We start from the raw sequence: 14,671 nt of genomic DNA, 5'->3' as shown, positions 1-14,671 counted from the left end.
GGGCTGTCTTTTTGGTCTATATTTGTACAGCACCTAGCAGACTGGGCTTCTGGGTTCATGGCTGGCACTCTGCGATGCTAACAAAATACAAATAATAATAGACATATGTAGCCAAGAATAAAAAGCTATCAGGTATATTTAGGATATAGAGGTGAAATATAAGTATGTAGCACAGGGCCTACAGACCTCAGGCTTGTAAAGTATTTAGCATAGCCAAATCAGGCCTTAGGATAAATTAGCTATATTATAAAGATAAACTAGCATAAATAAGTGAGTAATAAACTTGCTGAGCTTGTGTGGATGTTTGTGATATGCTGCTGTTTTGAAAATAACAGCTGAGTTTGGATAGCAATGTCTGCAAGAGATCAGCAGACAATACACGATGACCGTTGGTAGCTGGGGTGAAATGTTAGAGACTTAAGGTAACCGCCTGTTACTACGGTGATCATAAGGAGCTGTAAATGTTAATGAGCTTAAGGCGAACGGCCAAGTTTGCCTATAAAAAACGGGGCACCCAAAAGTAGTGGGATGTGGAGGTTCAAATAAGCAAAGGGAATTAAAAACCTTCATGAATACATATGAACCCCAGTGGGTGACCAAATGTCCCAATTTTATAGGGACAGTCCTGATATTCGGGGCTTTTTTTTTATATATATCTAGGTGCCTATTACCCCCTTCCCCCCATCCCGATTTTTCACACTTTCTATCTGGTCACCGTAGTGTCAGCTTAACTCGTTATAAAAGCTGTGTCCCAGCCTGCATGCCTTGGTGAGGATGATGATGGTGAGGATGATGATGAGGCTAACTTTCCCACCCCCCCAAAGTCAGTTGTCTTCAAACGCTATAAAGTCAGACTTTGGACCCAGTGGTCTTTACTTCGCTGTCTCATTGTGCCTATGAAAATTGCTCAGTGATTGCACCTATTAAGGCTGTGAACACAGATGTCCTAGACTGTGCCCAAGCAGCTGAAATGCTGTTTCTGGCTGAGGCTGGAGAATGACGCTAACGAATTGACAGCCTACAAGGCAGTGCCTAATTCTCCGCTCACTCACGCTGGTGCAAAGCACAGGGACTTATAACACGAGGGCAGAACCAGGCTCCCACTGAGGACAATGCTCAGGGTTTATAATCCACCTACCTGCATGTGTGCTTCTCATTAAGGCAGTTAGAAGCCAGAGGGTAAGGAACAGCATTTTAATCCCATTCTAACTTGATGCTCTTTGTTCATGTTCGAAGAGGTGAGACTGCGACAGATACTGAGGGGCAACCTCCCCACACTATATTCTAGCCAAAGGCAACAATTCCTTCTGCCTAGAGGTGACCACAATAGTCCTCATCATCTGCATGTGACCTCACACAATCTATTCACTTGAGGTGACATCACAATGGGATGTGATGTTTTCAGCAGGACCAGGGACAGCTAGACCTGAGCTGTAGGGTTGGCAACCAGGTGGCAAATTTCCCAAAGTCTCATAGTCGGTTCAGCCCATGATAGGGATGGAACAGCTTGGAAATTCACTTCTGGATCCTGATCTCAGTTCCAGCTAGGTCTTGGTGTGTTTGACTCCTTTGCTCTGATTCAGGTCCATCTCTAGTAATGGGTGCTGTAGCTTTTCCTCATTCCTGTGCCATTTTGTCTCTCTGTGTAAGTTCCCAGCTCTGCCTTCCTTGCAACAGTTTTTTTCTTTGCCCATGACAGGAGCTGATTCATTCTTTCAAACCTTGGAAGGACTTTCTCTCCCCTCTCTACACCTTCCATGTAGTCTCTGCGGGAAGTGGAAACGTGTTGCTAGGGTAAGTGCTCAATGAGAAATGGGGCCATGGAGATGTCCAAAGAGCTGACTGTCTTCCCCTTGGTCAACTTCAGGGTAAACACAACTTATATGGCCAAAGCCATCCCTAATGTCACTCCATTGAGCTGAGTTCAGTGAAGTTCCACCAGTGAAGAATTTAGCCCAATTTCCATCTTGCACCTTCAACAACAGCTGGAAAGTTGCAGGGCCAAAATTCACCCTGGGGTTAACTCCACAGTGAATTCAGTGGAGCTCAATATTTTTGGGTCAGATCCTCAGCTTGTGTCACTTCAATGGAACTACGCTGCTTTACATCATCTGGAGAACCAGACCCCTTAGTTCTATCACAGCAGCCCTCAAGGGCCCCAGCTCAGATCAGAGCTGAGCCCAGCCATGCTCAGATTTGGAGACATATGGAGACATAGTCCCAGCCCCAAAGAGATTAAAGTCTAATTTGAAACAGGGCAAAAAGAGTAAAAACAAACAGTAGGAGGAAAGTGAGGAGGGAGGATGGGGTACCAGTGTTATGAGTGTCTGACGACATGGGCCAACAACGAGCAAGGCTCCAAATCATGTAAATGGTTTTTGTTTTTACTCTTGAGGATCAAAAATGAATTAAACGCCCCCAGTAAAGAAATTTGCATCCCAACATGCCATGGATCAGCGAATCAGAACTAGGTTCTCCTCTCGCACACAGGTGCAGACCAGGAGTAATTCCACTGACTTTATGGAGTTACACTGGGGTAAAAGACAAAGAATCCGAAAGGAGAATCAGAACTTTCATTTTCCTCTCCCCTTTGCTTCCATTTCAGCCCATGCCCAGAAAATCAGAGAAAAGTGCCAGTTTCCTTGACAGTGAACAACAAAACAATTCAATGGTGTGATATTTAACAAAATGCCTTCTGTTACTATAGCAACTGGAAATTCCAAGCAGGATGCTGGAGCATATGGGAGCATCTCCAGAAAGAGATGCACATTACGATCATACCAGGAGCAGTCTCTTTTACGCCCCCGCCCCAGCATAAATGCGATGACAAACAAAAGAAGTTTCCTCTTGCTTTTGAAACTGGACTGGGATGAGCACAGAACCAGGAGCAAGGAGTTCCTGAGTGCTGATTCCAGTTCTGGCACAGACCCTCTCTGTGGGACCTTGGGCAAATCACTTATCTCTGTGCCCTAAATCCCCATTCCCTTCCTTCTCCCATCCTAGATCTGTCCTATTTAGATTGCAAACTCAACAGGGCTGGGACTCTCTCTTACTATGTATTTGTACAGCACCTAGCACAAGAGGGTTCCAGGAACCTAGGTGCTATTGTGGTATCAAAAACGTCAGTCATAATTATTTTACAATTCATTCGCTTTTAAAGCCAACCTGAAATCTACTCCACTGTACAAGCATACCCAGTAACACAGATGGAACACCAGGTTTTTTTCATTAGCAAGCTGCAACCTTTTATTATATTTGCTACATTTTTCAGCTCTAACCCATCATATATTTCAGATCACAAAACACCCGTGACGTGCTTTATCATAGTGCTGGGTGCCAAACTGAAGCTTTTTGTATTTACACACTTTTTGGCCCAGTAGAAAAAAACACTTTACATTATAAAACATTGTTTTACTAACATTGTTTCAGGAAATAGGCACGACAGGTCATAATATCTATTGTTGTGAATGTGGAACTGAGAGAGATTAAATTCCCCATCCCCACCAAAGACATCGAAGTGCAGCTACTATTGTTAAAATAGCCCCTAGAATACTTTCTAGAAATCAAAGCTCTGGATTTTCATGCTTAAGTCTAGCAAGTTGATCAGAGAAAGATAATAAACATAAACAAGTATCCGGGGGTAGCCGTGTTAGTCTGTATCTACAAAAACAACAAGGAGTCTGGTGGCACCTTAAAGACTAACAGATTTATTTGGGCATAAGCTTTCGTGAGTAAAAACCTCACTTCTTCGGACAGTAGCTACACAAAGCGGCGGGTAGTCCAGTCACACCCCCTATTTACTCCTATTGCAATACACTGGGCCAAACTTTCAAAAAGCTTTCTCCCGAAATTAACAAGCACAAGATTGCATGTATACCTGTTTAAGTGCACAAATTGGGCAACTGCATTTCCAGCCGTGGTACCAGGCACAATTTCAGAAACAACTTTGACCTTTGGCAACTGTGCAATCAAGCAATGCCACCCACTGAATATACAAAATGCTGTACCTTCATTGGTGCACAAATTTCTGTGCAATAGTGCTGCAGGTGTATCATATACTCTGTGACCCTCTGTAGCTTGGGGGGACACCCTACACCCCCATGTTCAGCTTTATAAAATGATTGTGTGGGATCCAATGCAAAGTTTGTGTGGGATCCAATGCAAAGTTTGTCAGGTTGGGTGTCTTTGGAAGGCTCATGATGCACTGAGCATTGTTGTTATAGTGATGTTATAGTGAGGTTATAGGTTATAATTTCATGTATATAGTTATGAGGCTGAAAATGTATCCTCATGGCTTAAGCAAGCCCAGGCAAAAACTCTCCAAGAACAGAGAGGCAGTTCACACGCCGTCAGGACATGGATGGGACAAACCCAGCCCAGCCTCACAGGAACAAAGGACACTGGCTTAGGCAGCAACAAAAGAATCTGTTAGATCCTCTAGTGAGTCACCCACTTCCTTTGGTCAGTTTGGGACTGTGATGAGGTAATGCTCACCTGACTCTGAAGGGGTGGGGGCAAAGTCAAGAGGAAAGAAAGGACAAGATAAAAGGGAGAGACGTTTTGCCAAGCACTCCATGCATCTGAAGAAGTGGGTTTTTAACCATGAAAGCTTATGCCCAAATAAATCTGTTAGTCTTTAAGGTGCCACCGGACTCCTTGTTGATTTTGCCATGCTCTCTCTCTCTCTCTCTCTCTTCCACCTACATCTACAGACAGCACACCAAGCGACGGAAGAGCTGATCAAAGAGGAGAGCCTGGCTGAAGACCCAGCCTGTGGTGAGATGCATCTAAGTTTGTAAGGACACTGAAAGTGTTAAGATCAGCTTAGAATGCGTTTTGCTTTTATTTCATTTGACCAAATCTGACTTGTTATGCTTTGACTTATAACCACTTAAATCTACCTTTATAGTTAATAAACCTATTTGTTTATTCTACCTGAAGCAGTGCATTTGGTTTGCAGTGTGTCAGAGACACCCCTTGGGAGAACAAGCCTGGTACATATCTATTTCTTTGTTAAGCTGACGAGCTCATATAAGCTTGCAGTGTCCAGCGGGCATAACTGGACACTGCAAGATGGAGGTTCCCAGGGTTGTGTCTGGGACTGGAGATATTGGCTAGTGTCATTCGCTTGCAGGTAGCTGGAGCAGCTTACATGCCAGAGACTGTGCGTGAACAGCCCAGGGGTGGGGGTTCTCACAGCAGAGCAGGGTAAGGCTGGTTCCCAGAGTCAAGGATTGGAGAGGCCTAGCAGATCACCGGTACAGATAACACCAGAGGGGAACGTCACATACTCCTGTTGGAATTCTGCACCACTGAGCAATGCAGAATTTGGGCAGAATTAATGTTCTCCGCACAATTTTATTTTTGTCATACAGAATTTGTGATTTCCACCAAAATGCTTCCTTTTTCCAGCTTTGCATGTTTAAAATGTATTAGTTATGTACACACATAACATCTTCTATGTGTATTGTAAGGTTTTTGGGTCCTACCACTGTAGCGGGAGGGGGTTAGTGAGCTAGCAGAGTTTAGTTGTAGGATAGTGGGTGGTTAGCATGGGGAAGGGAGATTGAGGGTAGAGTGTGTTTGTCTTCACACGCACATGAGCACTCTTCACCTTAAACTCCACTCTGCGTGCGTCTGACTCTAGTGGTGCTGCCCTCCCTCTTATATTCCCTGCTAGCCTGAACCTGCCCTCCTCCGCTCCCACCTGTCACCACATCCCCGCAGCACTCCCGGCTGCACCTGGCATGGGGGCGTACATACTACCTCCGGAGATGAAGGGGTGTCAGCTGGCAAACTATGTACACGACCCAACCCACACAAACACAAACCCACACACCCCGCATGTACACACACACTCGCCCCGACACGCACAGTCTTACCTTGGTCTCCCTTCCCCATGCTAATCACCCATTATACTACAATTAAACTCCGCTAGCTCACTAACCCCCTCCCGCTAGAATAGTGTGACCCAAAAACCTTACAATACACATAGAAGCTTGAACTTGGACAAGACATGACAGACAGACACAAAACAGTCCTTAAGGATGCTAGCGCCCTCTTAGGCCAGATCGTTACAATATTTTTGTGTAACAAACATTTGTATAATGACTCTTTTTAAATGAAATATTTAATTTCACTGAACCAGAATATAACTGTCAACAAAGATACATCAAGTTCTTTATTAATATGCCTAGTAAGGAATCTATTTGTCAGAAAACATTTCCTGAATCTTTTCGTTGTCTGTATTGTTACAGACATACTTGCTGACAGGTATTTTGAAATAAATTACCAAAGTGATTGGAACTGGCGTGATTATATTGTGTTCTTTTGACAACTAAAATATGCAGAATTTTGCAGAATTGTAAAATACTGTGCAAAGAATTTTTAATTTTTTGGCAAAGAACTCCCCCGGGAGTAATCATCCAACAACACATCAAGTTGCTTTACTTTATGTTTCTAGCAAAAACATAATACATTGTTGGTGCAGTAGTGTGCGCATGGATTATTTTTTAATACTAACTGGACAGGATACCCCAGTGCCCCCAAGTCCACAGTAGCCATTGGGGTTCTTGCTTAGATACTGTTGATGGTAATCTTCAGCGTAATAGAACTCCGGAGCCTCACGGATTTCTGTTGTGATTGTGCCAAAACCGCTCTCCGTCAATACCTGTCAAGACATGGTACAGAATTCCATTAGAGGTTTGTTTGCGTCTGTGTGAGAAATAAACCAACGTTAGGAAATCTTATTCAAGAGATGCCCTAGACTTTTACAGTCACTTGTACAACAGTTACAGAACAGCCTTGATTTTACCATGTAGATTAGAAAGACATCCTGCTTCATCTGTGCTTTTATATTATTTGGGCAGCAGACACTTCGGGTATCAGTCTGTACACTGAGCAGTGTGCGTGTTTTATCTTACTTCTAACTGGTTACATTTTGAATGGGATGTTCCGGTTCATTAATCTTTTTTTGCGGGGGAGGCGCGCCTCTGATTCTTAGGGTGTGCCTATGCTGCAATTACACACCCACAGCTGGCCCACGTCAGCTGAGTCATGGGGCTTGGGCTATGGGGCTGTTTAATTGCGGTGTAGCTGTTCGGGCTCGGGCTGGAGCCTGGGCTGGGGGACCCTCCCCTACACCGATTAATATGCCACATATTAGTGTGCTTTAGAAATCACATCCCCCTAGGCACATTGTTGCGCCACGTAGAGACGCCCGTGAGCTCTGCTTAGTTCTATCGACAATGGATTCCTTAAGGTCGAGCTACAGTCCTGGGGTGAAATCCTGGTTGGAAGTCTGCTCGGGCAGCCTGAACCCAACTAGAGCACAGCTAATCTGAACCCGACCCGAGCCCTAGCATGTCAGGTTGTTTTCAGACCTGACCCAAACCGGATACTTGTAGTCAGATCGCTTTGGGTTTGGGTTGGGTTGCCAAGGTCTAGCCACCATCCCGGACACCATTTTCTTTACTTTGTTTCCTCCACAGAGCTGCTGAGGCTAATTGTCGCCCAGCCCTGCCCAACCTTGAGCCGGCCGTTCCCTGGTCCAGCCAGCACCCGTGCACCAGTTCCCCTGGACCGCTCCTCCTGAACCTGTGTCAGCGCCACCGACAGAGCCTTGATCCCTGGGCTCTGCGTGGTGGAGGATTACTGCTCCCCATGTCGACGATCCATCTCTGGCTGCCTCCTGCCAGTGGAGTGGTTGCAGCGATGGCTCCTGCTGGCCACCCCGCCACGCTGCATGTGCTATGGAGTGAGAGGCGCCGTGACTCGTCGGCACGCTCTCTCTGCAGCACACACAGCGCACTCTAGAGGCAGCAGCTGGTAGGAATAGCCCACAGTCACTGCTGTGCCCAGCTGATTAGAGACTACCTGATCCTGAGAGTGCCAGGACTCTTGGTCTCCCTTCCCCAAACCTGTAGTCGGGTCCTAACCCTAACCCTAGCCTCACTGAAGTCAAGAAGAATTTTGCTACTGACTTCAATGAGACCTGGATTTCACCTCTGGTGTCTTAACGTTCCATTTGTCCTGCTGAAAAGGAGCATCTCTATAAGAATGGACAGTCATTCAAATCAATTCACCCCACAAGGGCTGAAAGTCCTTGCAAGAAAGGAGGAATTTTAGGGTTGCAGTACTGTAGGAAAGCACTGATTTGCAATAAACTGACAAAAATGTCGATTTCAAAGCATTTTACAAAAGCTAACCAAGCCTCATTATCCCTATTTTACAGCAGGGGAAGTTGAGGCTCAGAAACAGCCTGGCACTGTTTTGTAAAAAAAGTGGCCACTGATTTGGAGTGTCTTAATTCGCAGGTGCCAAACTTGACAGCTAGGGCTGGTCCACACTAACCCCCCAGTTCGAACTAAGATACGCAACTTCAGCTACGTGAATAACGTAGCTGAAGTCGAAGTATCTTAGTTCAAACTACAAGGTACTTACCGTGGGTCCACACGCGGCAGGCAGGCTCTCCCGTCGACTCCGCGTACTCCTCTCGCGGAGCAGGAATACCGGCATCGACGGCGAGCACTTCCAGGATCGATTTATCGTGTCTAGACAAGTCGTGATAAATCGATCCCAGAAGATCGGTTGAGGTAAGTATAGACGTACCCTAGAGTCCACACGCAGTCAACAGGAGCAATGGGCACTCAGCACCTCAGTGAATGAACTGCGCCTTTCAGGATTGAGCCTCTAAGCCTGAGCCAAAGAAGTCACTGTTCTCTATTGATATAAAAACCTGAAGGTGACTGAAGATAAATTTGGAAACCTCTTAAAGGTGGAAATACCTGCTGGTGTGGCACTATTCGGGATGACACCGTTAACTCACAGGTATTATTCGCTGGCGAATAAAATGGCCATCAAGACAATTACTTTGACTAATGTGGAAAATACAGAGATGGACCCCAGAGATTTGAAGACCAAACTCTAAAACAAGTTAAGAGCCACATTTGGGTTCCATTCACAGAGCCTCTGGAGTCTCTGCCCCCAAGGCACATAATTCCATTAGGATCAGAAAGATATTTCAAGGCAAATTCCAGCTCATTTCCAAAGTGCGTACATCTGGACGAGAAGATTTGCCAAAGCCCAGGCCAATGGCAATGACGCATAGTTTGCAGATCAGGGAGGTGGGTGTATGGATGGATATTTTAAATTAGACTTGGAATTCTTCACGACTGAGCCCCCAAATGAATGTGAAATCCCTCAAAGGCTCCTAAAAGCTGAACATTTTTCTTTTTAATATTAAGCTGCCATGAAGTTTTAACTATCACATTTTTCTTTTCTAAGCAAATTGACAAGTGCTGACACTTTGGACCCAATTCTCCTCTGATTCAGGGCTTTATTGTATGCTCACTGAAGTCAACAGCAAAGCTCCCATTGATTTCAATAGTGCAGGATAAGGACCTTAAACTGGCGTAGTACAGGAGTAACTCTGGGGAGGCAAATGGAGTTACGCCAGTATAAAACAAGTGTGACAGCAGAACCAAGCCCTGGAAGAATGTATGGCCAAAATTTGTATGTGCCTGAGTATATTACTATTGGACTCATTTTACAGACTGGTAAGATGAGACACAGAATCAGGTTAGACATAGTAACCTGCCTGAGATCCCACAGGAAGTCAGTGGCAGACCTGGCACTAGAACTCAGGAATCCCAATTCCCAATCCTAAAATCTAAATCCAGGGGAATTAGGAGGATCCTGGGGGATAATCCTAACTAACCCGCTGACTCAATGTGAGGTCCTGGGCAAGTCCCTTCATTGCCTTTCGCTTCAGTCAAGGTATGTTGGAACACTGGAGGGCTCAAAGGGAGGTTCTCACTGGGAACTGGATGTTGCATCTGAATTGTGCTTTCCTAGGCAAGAACTTTTCAAACACTGAAAATGGGGACTCTCTGGGGAAGCAAAAAACCGAATCTGTCAGAATTGTGAGTGAACTGTAGAGCAAGCTGAAGGTATATTTCCCCACAGAGCCTGCAACGAGTAACTCACAGAGTCTGCATCCCATAGCTGAGGAATCAAGCACGATGCACTTTAGAAAGCATTATTTTGTTTAGTTTCTTGCACTGAGGTGTTCCGAAGAAGAACTTTTAAATCTGTCTCCACTCCAGAAAGCCTGGCATAAACATTGATCATCATCATGATTATTAATTAATCTAGCACTGTAAATGTACGTGGTACTGCATCACTCCCTGTCTCAGTCAATGGATATACCAGGACTGTATGTAACTATTCTTGTAGCAGATTTCTATCTGGGACGTTTCCATCAATCGCCTGATTTTGTCCATTAGAAAAATCCATCCTGTTCAATATCCTACCACAAGAGGGCATGAGCATCATTTTTCCTTTTTAAAATTACTAACAGGCTATTAAAAGTGGAATAATGCGGAAACGGAGGATCATCCATTACATGGCAACTTCGGTCATTTGTGAAAGATACCAGTAGTGTTGTCAGAAATATGAGACGTTTTAGATTTCTACACCCTGCCAAACTTTACCTTAAATGGTTTGCTTTCAAACTGTGCAAACAGTTCCCTAAGATGTACAGTGTTGTTACAGAAACAGCAACGTCACAAGGAAAGACGTGTGGGCTCCAGATCTTTAGCTGGTGTAAACCAGTGGAGTTCCACCAACTTCAGTGCACCCAATACAGCTATAGTCCGACCAAGATTCTGCTCTAACAGGCTCCCAGAGGGACACTGTGGCCAAAAGGGGTAATGAGATCCTTAATGAGGTAACAGGGAAATATCAAGTAGGAGTAGAGAGGTTAAAGAACTTCTGTATTTGGCACTGATATGACTGCTATTGGAACACTGTGTCCAGTTCTGGTGGCCACAATTAAAGAAGGATGTTGAAAAACTGGAGAGGGTTCAGAGAAAAACCATGAGAATGATTAGAGGATTGGAAAACATGCCTTCGAGTGAAAGACGGAAGGAGCTCAATCTATTTAGCTTGTCAAAGAGAAAGTTAATGGGTGACTTGCACACAGTCTATAAGTACTTACACGGGGAATAGAAATTTGATAATACACGGGTCTTCTATCTAGCTGACAAAGATGTAAAAAGACTTTCTGTCTGGAAGTGAAGCTGGACAAGTTTCGACTAGAAATGAAGGTATACGTTTTGACCAGTGGGGGTAATTATTAACAACTGGAACAACTTACAAAGGACTGTGGTGGACTCTCCATCACTGGACATTTTAAAATCAAGATTTGACTTTTGTCTAAAAGATATGCTCTAGTTCAAACAGAAACTAATTCAAGCAAGTCCTATCGCCTGTGTGTTATGCAGAAGGTCTGACAAGGTGATCACATTGTTTTTTTCCAGCCTTATAATCTATGAATCCATCCATATACCCCAGGGTCACTAGCAGATTCTATTGGAGAGAGGTCCAAACTAAAGCCTGGATCCAAATACCCCTATGCTGGCCAGTGCCACCTCAAAAGTGGGTGATGGTGGCCAGGGAGGGGGCATGGAGGAGCAGCCAAGGGTTGCATTGATTCAATGCATCTCCTCAGCAGCCTCTGCCAGCCAGGAGACCTCTTATGGAGACCTCTTCAGCTTGATTCTGAGGCAGAGTGATGGCAGAAACACAGCTTGCCTTTCTCCAAAAGCTCTTATATTGCTGCACTCCGTGAGGCCATTCCACACTGCTGTGACAGATTATACACGTGGTCATCACACTTCCCCACACTTTACTCTTCTAGTGTGAAGAGTGCAATAGCTGTGGCAATACTGGTATTTGTTATGAGGAGCTAGAGAAAGGGTCTCATCTGAAGGCCGTGACAAAACCCCAGGTGCCTGTGGTTTCGGTGAACACTTTCCGTTTGTTTTATATTTGCAGTTCCTTTAGATTTTTCTCCTCCTTTTTGTTTATCTTTCCAGGGGCCTACTGCTACTGCTTGTGGAGGAGTTCCTATAATCCCATTTGTATCAAGAATTAAATTCCAACACCACTATGCAATCCTCTGGTAGTGTTGCCACCTATGACTTTTCTAGCTTGCAGGAAATTAAGGGGCATACATGTAGCTTACAGAGCCTACACAAGGACAGCATTGGGTTATGAACTTGCCTCACAACCTGTTGACTTGGCATTGCAATATGGGTGCACAACGTAACGGCATGCAAATGACACACCACACCAGTTTGTCCCTCTAGACAAAGCTTCAGAAGTAGTGTCCCTGTTAAGAGTCCAGTTATTCTCGGTGGTATGATCAATAGCCCTCATCAGCTTGAATGTACAGCGCACTGACATTGAATGAGCTAAGCCAATCGGAACAGAGGATAGTTCTACAGTCACTCCCAAACAGTAATAACTATATAGTAGGCAACATTGCTACACTTTGATTTGCTACTGCCCTCTCAACTGACAATATACCCACAATTAACATGGTGGCTTCACCTTCTCTCAAGTACATAAAAGGTTGTTACAAGGAGGAGAGAGAAAATTTGTTCTTCTTAACCTCTGAGGATAGGACAAGAAGCAATGGGTTAAATTGCAGCAAGGGAGGTTTAGGGTAGACATTAGGAAAAATTTAATGTCAGAGTGGTTAAGCACTGGAACAAATTGCCTAGAGAGGTTGTGGAATCTCCATCATTGAAAATTTTTAAGAGCAGGTTAGACAAACACCTGACAGGGATGATCTAGATCAGGGGTCGGCAACGTTTGGCACGCGGCTCGCCAGGGTGCTTACTCTGGCGGGCCGAGCCATTTATTTACCTGCTGACATGGCAGGTTTGGCCAATCGCGGCCCCCACTGGCCGCGGTTCACCGTCCCAGGCCAATGGGGGCGGCGAGAAGCGGCGCGGGCGAGGGATGTGCTGGCCGCAGCTTCCCGCCACCCCCATTGGCCCGGGACGGCGAACTGCAGCCAGTGGGGGCCGCAGAACCTGCCACGTCAGCAGGTAAATAAACTGGCCCGGCCCGCCAGGGTAAGCACCCTGGCGAGCTGCGTGCCAAACGTTGCCGACCCCTGGTCTAGATAATATTTAGTCCTGCCATGAGTGCAGGGGCTGAACTAGATGACCTCTCGAGGTCCCTTCCAGTCCTATGATTCTTGTAGCCAGATGATTTTATTTAGCCAAACAATGTCAAAATATTTAATCGTTTGACATTTCAGCATCAGCACAACAAATTAAAGGTGCTTGTTTATATTTGGACGGGAGTGCTTAATTTTTGGAAAGTTCTTTGAGAAGTTTAGATGAAATACTATGTTCAAGTGAAATGTATTATCATCTCGTACCCTCAAAATAATTTTAAACCATAGAAAGGAATGAGGCGGGATCCTGCCAACATCTGTAATCAGCCTGGTGGCTATATCTTGGTTGAATAAATGGAAGTTTAAAGGTTGAGGCCACTTTAAAAATGTGTCAACAAAAAGCTTTAAAAATGATTCTATTAAAACCTTTTCATTTTCCGAGCGGAGGCATTAATGAAGTCAGCAGAGTATTAATTGGTTTCAAGCATTTTGTGGCTTTTAATAAAAATGGCATCAGTGTGCATATGATTCAGTGCACACATTAAAAGCAGACATACTGCATGTACTCAGGGCATTGTACGAATCTAACTTGTGTGTTTTGATGAGTTAATCTAAACCATTTCTGATCGAGCAGGCTCCAGGCCTTTGTATTACTGCTGCTGAAAATACTGAGAAATATCTTGACTCAGATAATACCCTGTGCTTCTATAGCACTGTTTATCCTTGATGTAAAACACAAAGGGCTTGTCTCTGCAGCTACTCTAGTGCTTAGTAAAGACGCTACCTATGCTGATGGGAGAATGTAGGTACTCCACTTCCCCAAGAGGCAGTAGCTAGAAGCCCTTCTGTCAACACAGCGCTGTCTACACTAGGGGTTCGGTTGTATAATGGCAGTGACGTAGTTATACCAACATAAGTTGGCAGTGTAGACCAGGGCTAAGGAATGAAACCTCACAATGCCCCTCTGAGAGTTCTAGCAAACCAGTGGCTGTTTAGGAACTTCAAGGTTAGCACCTTTTTGTACGCCATGGTTACTTAAAACTCCATGTCAACAGCAGAACTCGGGTCTTTCAGTTTCAAAGCACAAGCCCCAGCATGGAGAGCTAAAGGAGAATTGCCATTAGTAGCATAGGGCCTATACAAACCGTTGGACAGTTCTGATTGTCTTCAGTAAGAGAGTTCACATACACGCTGGCCACCTGATCACAGCTCCCATTTGATACGGATTAATTGACGCTGACAAGGGCATACATTAGTCATTGGTGGACCTGGGAACAGAACTCAGAAAACCAGACTCCCTTTCTCATGCTGTAACCGACAGGCAATGCTCTCCCCCACTTAGAAGCTGAGGAAATTTATGTGATTAACATGAGACATAAACCATGTACAATTAACAAGCAATGGTTTTATTTCCTCCTTTCAGCAGCTAAGGCATCATTTAGATGTAATACTGCAGTAAGTCAAGGCAATCTGTACTACAGTACATTTGGAACAGTTGCCTATGTGCTGCCTACAACTGGATAGTCTGCTACAGTGATGTAAAGTGTTATACTATTATTCTTGTTACATATCAAGATTCTGACTGCTGGTGTAGGGCCTTGCCTTTCCCATCTTGCTCACTGATGGTAAAATACACTGTTGGCTTTTCCCATGGGGTTATTGTCAGGGATGGAGAGGTTACTCACCTTGTGCTGTAAC

At 44.8% G+C, this 14,671-nt stretch overlaps 1 protein-coding gene and 1 long non-coding RNA gene across 5 annotated transcripts in view; one reads left to right on the top strand and one right to left on the bottom strand.

Moving 5' to 3' along the window:
• Positions 1-3,219: 3,219 nt before the first annotated feature.
• LOC135982144 (uncharacterized) lies at positions 3,220-4,303 on the top strand. The gene is made up of 2 exons (XR_010599332.1): positions 3,220-3,630; positions 3,757-4,303. It is a non-coding gene; the product is annotated as an uncharacterized LOC135982144 (long non-coding RNA).
• Positions 4,304-6,114: 1,811 nt separating this feature from the next.
• MSRA (methionine sulfoxide reductase A) overlaps positions 6,115-14,671 on the bottom strand; it is a 425,721-nt gene continuing 417,164 nt past the window's right edge. For all 4 annotated transcript variants that reach the window (XM_005290656.5, XM_005290654.5, XM_065587467.1 and 1 more), the window contains one exon: positions 6,115-6,670. In XM_005290656.5, coding sequence (XP_005290713.2) covers positions 6,506-6,670 — 165 coding nt within the window. In that variant the 3' untranslated portion in view covers positions 6,115-6,505. The remainder of the gene's footprint in view (positions 6,671-14,671) is intronic.

The sequence above is a fragment of the Chrysemys picta genome, chromosome 3, assembly GCF_011386835.1.
Source record: "Chrysemys picta bellii isolate R12L10 chromosome 3, ASM1138683v2, whole genome shotgun sequence".
NCBI classification, from domain to species: Eukaryota; Metazoa; Chordata; order Testudines; family Emydidae; genus Chrysemys; species Chrysemys picta.
The sequence above is the reverse complement of the archived record's forward strand: the minus strand, read 5'-3'. Positions and strand labels throughout refer to the sequence as shown.